Source organism: Microtus oregoni, unplaced genomic scaffold (genome assembly GCF_018167655.1).
Source record: "Microtus oregoni isolate MIOR12 unplaced genomic scaffold, Mior012 000050F_ref0000143, whole genome shotgun sequence".
NCBI classification, from domain to species: domain Eukaryota; kingdom Metazoa; phylum Chordata; class Mammalia; order Rodentia; family Cricetidae; genus Microtus; species Microtus oregoni.
The window spans coordinates 9,779,384-9,785,716 of record NW_024543256.1 but is presented as its reverse complement, the minus strand read 5'-3'; the positions used below and the strand labels follow the sequence as shown (position 1 = coordinate 9,785,716).

The following is a 6,333-nucleotide window of genomic DNA, read 5'->3' as shown; positions in this document are numbered from 1 at the left end:
TTATTACTTCTGAGCCCATTTAATTAGACACAGTGGTTCTCAACCTTCCTAATGCTGTGACCCTTTAATACACTTCCTCATGTTCTGGTGATCTCTAACCACAGTTACTACTTCACAACTATAATTTTGCTATTGTTATGAATTCTAAGTATGTTTTGGCTACAGAGGTTTGTCGAAGGAGTCGCAACCCACAGATTGAGAACCACTGAATTTGAGTCTTTTTCATTCACCCTTTAGGTACTATTGAAGCAAAATCTAAACTTCGAATTGTTAATTTCAGTTTGGTTTATGCAGTTCCTCAACACTTACCTTGCCTAATTTCCCACCTGTATGTACTTTCTACGCTCCTCTCAATTATTTCACTCATGTTATTGGAACATATTTTCCCAACACACACTTTGCTTCACATCACTATGGCTCATTTCCAAGATGCTTACTGTTCAGGGACTATCTAGGTCCCACTTCTTGGAAGCATTTTTTGAGTACCAAAGTTCACAGTAATCTCCCTTCCTAAAATAGGATTTTCTAGTAAGCATGTGCTTGTTCTAATACTAATCATCTATATTTTGAATGCGTATAATAGATCTGCACCTGCTTTTTAAAGTGAAGAAGGGTCATTTATGCCAATTTCAACATCGAACTTTATTGAAAGCACAGACTCAAGTAGAGAACCACATGTTTAAACAACAAAGAGCAGGATAGCTTACTCATATGACTTGGTTCACTGGGAGCTCAACTCTAAAAAATATCACAATCTGAACAGTAAGACAAATATCAACAAATATGTTTTCGGTTCTGATATATTTTGGCATCCATAAATGATCCAGCTCACAAGAGTTTGACAAGTTCACAATAGCATTAAAAATCTAAGTTACAGCACAGAACCAGACTGTGAACACCAAAGCACTATTTGGGGCTCTTTGGGAACATAAGGCTGAGCAGTGGCAGGTGGTTAAACACAATGAATTTACTGTCCCTCCTCGGGGTCATCCTCATCGTCTATTTGGATTTGCAGCCGTTTAGCTAGCTCTTCAAACTCGTGGAATGCAGAAACAAGTGGTTCAAGACAGAAATCTTCATCAATTAAAGACATTGCTCCACTTTTTACAATACTACTGATATTCTGAAACATTTTGATAATAATCTGAATGTTATCATTCGTTTCCTCTACGTTAAAGAGACCCACAAATATGGACAGAGCATTGGCACTGAATAGTTTTTTTGCCACCATAGGATTGTTAGACAAGTTCAACAGCATTTGTAGAACATGAAACTTTGTTCTTTCATTGCCTGTGCTTAATAAGTTGAGAAACCCAGACATGTAATTGGCAATCAGTGTGTGATAATCAGTAGTTATAGTGAGGTGTCTAAGCATCCTCATTCCAGTGAGCTGCTCAGGGGAATCCAAATCATATGCAAGGGTTTCCTCACACACTTGGCATATAAAGGTCTCAATCATGTTTAGATTTGGATAAGGTGGAGCCGTGTGGATCATATTTTCCAAAAAATTAGTCCTATCTCGGGAGGAAGGATAATTCATCAGGGTTTCAATCAGTGAGACAACACCAGAATCTCGAATGAAATCGCGGGTAAACTGAGAAGCAGTTCTCATACCCATTGCAATTTTAGAGATTTCATGGATAAAAGGATCACGAATTTTATCCATTAGCAAAAGGAGCTCCTCGAACTCTGCAGAGCCAATTTTAAGCTCGCACTGTATGCAGCTGCAAGACCAATTCTCAGGGTCTGCACTTTCCTTGGCCTTAAGGTGCTCTCGAATCTCCTGGACTGATCGGTAATTGGGATCATACTGAAATGGGAACTCAGGTTCAGGCAGATCAGGCGGAAGGCCAGATTCCTGCTCTTCCCCTTCTGCACCAGGTTCCTCATCCTTGGCTTTTGCCTCAGTATCTTCAGAATCCCCTTCAAATATTCTAAAAGGGAATTCAAAAGGGAAGCCAAGCCCACAGTAAAGAACAGGTTTGAATTCAAAAGTAACCTCATCCCAGGTTTTGGGCCTGGACGATTCATCAATGTCTTCAGTTGCATCTCTGAACCTGCTCTTATCCCTGTACACAGGGTTAGGATTTAGGTCAAAGCAGGCCTCATCTCTATCCCAGAACCAGGACCCAAATATGGCCTCTTCTTCAGACTCAGGCCTGACCTCATCTCTGGCCACAGCCCCCAAATTGGGCTTTTCTTCATTCCAAAACAAAGCTCCACCAATGGCTCCCTCTTCAGCCCCTGGTTCAGATTCACAGATTGCTGAAGCTCCAGCCTCTAAACTAGTCTCTTGTTCTGCCCAGAACCAGGATCCAATAATGACTTCCTCCTCAAAGCTGGATTCTTGTTTGACCCTGTCACTGGTTTTAACATCATTTTGGTTACTGTTTTTCAAGATGTTATTAGACTCTGCCTTGTCTCTGCGCCTGAACCTACTAGCTTCTTCCCCAGGCAAAAACCACGACTCTTTGTAAAACTCATCTTCAGATTCCGATTCAAAACAGTTCTCTCTCTTTGCCCTGACCTTAGGTCGCACATTTGCCTCTTCGCTGGCTCTGGGCCTAAACAAGTCATTGGTATTTTCTCCAGTCCAAAGGCAGAATGAGTTGCCTGCCTCATCCTCAGACCCAGAGCAAGAATCTTGTTTGGATCGGGGCCCGGAAGTGTCATTAGTCTGATGTTTAGCCCTGTGCCTGGACCTAGTATTTGCCTCCTCCCTTGGCCATGATCTGATACTGGTCTCCTCTCCAGTCCAGATAGAAGACATTGTAGAATTTTCATCTGCTGACCAAAACCCAGACTCATTAGAGGTCTCCTCCCTCACTCTAGGCCTGGGATAACACCAAGAACCTGTATTAGTCTCCTCTCCAGGTCTAAACCAGGGCTGGAGTCCAGCCTGACCCTGGGCCCCAGGAAAGGTTTCCTCATTCATACTGACCAGTTCTCTATCCATAGATAGACTCTTGGATTTAGGAACTGATGTAGACGCAGCCCTGACCAGGGGCCACGTGACAGCATTAGGTAAGGGTGATCTCTCAGCCTGTGACATTGCCTCAGCCCCAAAGTCACTCTGGGCCCACGCCTGGGCATCATCCTTAGGCCGTGCTCTGGGGATTGGCTTGGCCTCAGTCTTAGGGCGAGCACCACCTACTGCCCTGGCATCGGTTTTGGGCCTGGCACCAGGCATTACCTGGGCCTCAGATCTAGGCCTTGCTCTAGCCATTGCCTGGCCATTATTTTTAGGCCTTGTTCCAGACACTGACTGGGTTTCAGATTTAGGCCTTCCCCGAGATGAAGATTTACTCCCAGTTTTACGCTTTGCCCCACTTGTGGCTGGAGCCTGGGGCCTGACTTTGGGTCTGACCACCATAGGGACTTCACTTTCTCCACTGGCCCCACCCATAACCTCTTCCTGAGGCTTCTTATCAGGTTTGGCCTGAGAACCAGTTTCAACTTCTGCCCCAGTCATGGTACAAATTAGAGTGAAGGCTCAACTAAGGATGCCTACCAAAGCTTCAGTCTCAACAAGAGATTTGTCACAATATTGTATCTTCTTCGCACTCTGATCTTTTGATGATCCAAGAGATATAGTGAGTAGCAGAGGTAAACCACCACTCTGGCACCAATAAGATTCCTACCCAAGAACAATCTCAGTCAATAACACAGATACAGTGCAGAAGAGGCGAAACCAAGCCGGAGGAAGATGGACAGGTCCTAGGTGGGCGCAGACCTGTTGACTGCACTGGTCAGCAGCAAGCACAGAATCGCCAAGCAGCCACTGTAGGTGATCTAGGAAGAGAAAAAAGAGCAAGTCAGTCCTATACAGTTCGCTTGCCTCCTGGAGAAACTTACACAGAGACACTGGTGAATGATGGTGAGAGGAACAGCTCAGCTAGGAGAAAACCTCTATGTTCCTCTTGCCTGCTGGAACACAGGTGCAGGGTTGAGGAGACAGTGCACACGCTAGAAATGAAGACAGACGGGAGCCCCAATCTCTCAGTAGCCAGTCTTGTCGATCTCTACTGCCCTCATCTAAACGTGAACCCTCTCCCATACCCACCTTCACCGATGTGGTGCAATTCCCTCCTCTCTTCTATGTCCAGGTGGTGTTAAGATCAACAGCTGACGGCAAGGAGTCCTACAAACGCATAAAAGAAAATGGAGGCTCGGTGCCTGCTACGTGGGCACACATCTCTGAGCCCAATCCAACAACAAAACCATGCCTGCTTTCTGCCTAAAGTTTCTGTTCCCTGGTCCCAGCTCTTATGTCTTGTCCTGTGGATCATAGTCTAATTCACATCTACCTCAACATTCCTAGTAGCTCTGAAAGGAAATAAAGGATGCTATGGCAGTGAGCAAATTTAGGGTCCAGCAAAGACATCATGCATCCTCTTAGGCTACAGCAGTCTGCATCTGCCTCCTGGGTCCTCCACTGCCCCCCCTTCTCACCAACCTCCAGAGATCCGAGACAGTCTCCTCGATGACTGTTTTCTTTCTAACAGAGCTGACAAGACTTTAAGCAGGTCTGTGGACAAAGAGGAAAATGTAAGACAATCAGGAGATGATGGTAGCAGCTGTGGGCAAATTTGGGGGACAGGAAAGACATCATGCATCCTCTTGGGGTACAGCAGTCTGCATCTGCCTCCTCAGTACCTAGGTCTTTCGCTGCCCAGATTCTTACCAACCTCCAGAGATCTTGAGACGCTCTCTTCAATGCTTTTCTCTTTCTTGCAGAGCTGACCGGACTTTAAGCAGATCTGTGGACAAAGAGGAAAATGTAAGACAATCAGGAGATGATGGTAGCAGCTGTGGGCAAATTTGGGGGACAGGAAAGACATCATGCTCCCTCTTAGGTTACAGCAGTCTGCATCTGCCTCCTCAGTACCTAGGTCTTTCACTACCCAGATTCTTACCAACCTCCAGAGATCCGAGACAGACTCCTCGATGACTGTTCTCTTTCTAACAGAGCTGACCAGACTTTAAGCAGGTCTGTGGACAAAGAGGAAAATGTAAGACAATCAGGAGATGATGGGAGAAGCTGTGGGCAGATTTAGGGGACAGGAAAGACATCATGCATCCTCTTGGGGTACAGCAGTCTGCATCTGCCTCCTCAGTACCTGGGTCCTCTACTGCCCACGATTCTCACCAACCTCCAGAGATCTTGAGACAGTCTCCTCGATCCCTATTTTCTTCCTCGCAGAACTGATCAGACTTAAAGCAGGCCTGTGGACAAAGAGATGAAAACGCTAGGCAATCGGGAAATGATGGCAGCAGTTGATCTTCTTGAGAAGAACACCACAAAGGAGAAGACTGTGTGTCTTTCATCATTCAGGGTCCTACTGCTGTAACATTCTAGTTTTATTTTGCCTGGCTGCAGGGTTCCTGAGGGTAACACCCACTTCCTGATGTCATAATCATTAGTCCTGCCATTCTCAAGATCCACCACTAGGTGGCCACATTTCCTTTTCTTGCGCAGCAAAAAATGGGGGAAGGGCGCAGCACATTCTAGAAAGCAGGTTCTGAAGTGGTCCTTGGATTTATGACTCCGTCATCATCCCCAAACCATCTTTTCACACCCCAAATTTGAAAGGGAGGGGAAGGGCATTGGGGAAAGTACCTGAAAGGCTGTGAGAAATGAGATTAGGAGACACTAATGGATATCCCACCTGTCTGATCTGTCATCCCCCACCATTTTCGCATCTCCACTCACAGTCTGGTGCCCACTCCCATTGCCACACACCTCCAGAAATCCAGGTCATTTTTCTCTTCCTCCTTCCTTAAGCCTCTGGTCTATAGATGCTCATTGTGGCCTGTCAGAACACGCAAGACCTACCGCGCAGACAGGAGACTTTGCCATCAAGCAGGAGCCTGTGGGAAGGGATGGCACCCAGGGCGCAGGGTACAAGGGTCCCTCTCCGGAAACAGATCAGCGTCCTAGTAGCTTAGGCGACTCACCACCCCCACCAGCTGAGCTTGCCCCAGAGATGGACACCCGCCCCGCACCCTAGGGCTCCCAGCCCCCCCCCCCCCCATACACACACAACTCCCGCACCGCCATTTTTCCCGCCGTTGCCTACCGCACAACATTTTCAGGGCCTATTCTGACACCTGAAGGGAGACTGCCTGGCTGTCCTACCCCTCCTGCCTCCAGACCATCACAGCCAGCTGCTCCAGCCGCTCCCTAGGCCCGCAGCCCGAGCGGGGTTCCCGCTTCCTCCTCCCGCCTAGCCTAGGATCTCCGGGAACCGCGCACCACTCCGGGGAGCCCCCGCGACCCGCTCGCCCCCACTGCACTGTCAGGGCCGGGCGGTGGTCCGCAGAGCACGGCCG

The 6,333-nt window shown here is 47.5% G+C and overlaps 1 protein-coding gene and 1 long non-coding RNA gene across 2 annotated transcripts; both read right to left on the bottom strand.

Annotated features, from left to right (window-relative positions):
• Window positions 1-623: 623 nt before the first annotated feature.
• LOC121437219 (G-protein coupled receptor-associated sorting protein 2-like) lies at window positions 624-3,610 on the bottom strand. The gene has a single exon (XM_041637080.1). It carries the CDS (start codon window positions 3,470-3,472, stop codon window positions 968-970), a length of 2,505 nt encoding a protein of 834 aa, XP_041493014.1. The 5' UTR covers window positions 3,473-3,610; the 3' UTR covers window positions 624-967.
• A 113-nt stretch (window positions 3,611-3,723) lies between these two features.
• On the bottom strand, window positions 3,724-4,481 carry LOC121437218. Its single transcript, XR_005972936.1, has 3 exons — window positions 4,457-4,481; window positions 4,064-4,141; window positions 3,724-3,792 (listed from the first exon to the last, which is right to left on the bottom strand). It is a non-coding gene; the product is annotated as an uncharacterized LOC121437218 (long non-coding RNA).
• Between the last annotated feature and the right edge of the window lie 1,852 nt (window positions 4,482-6,333).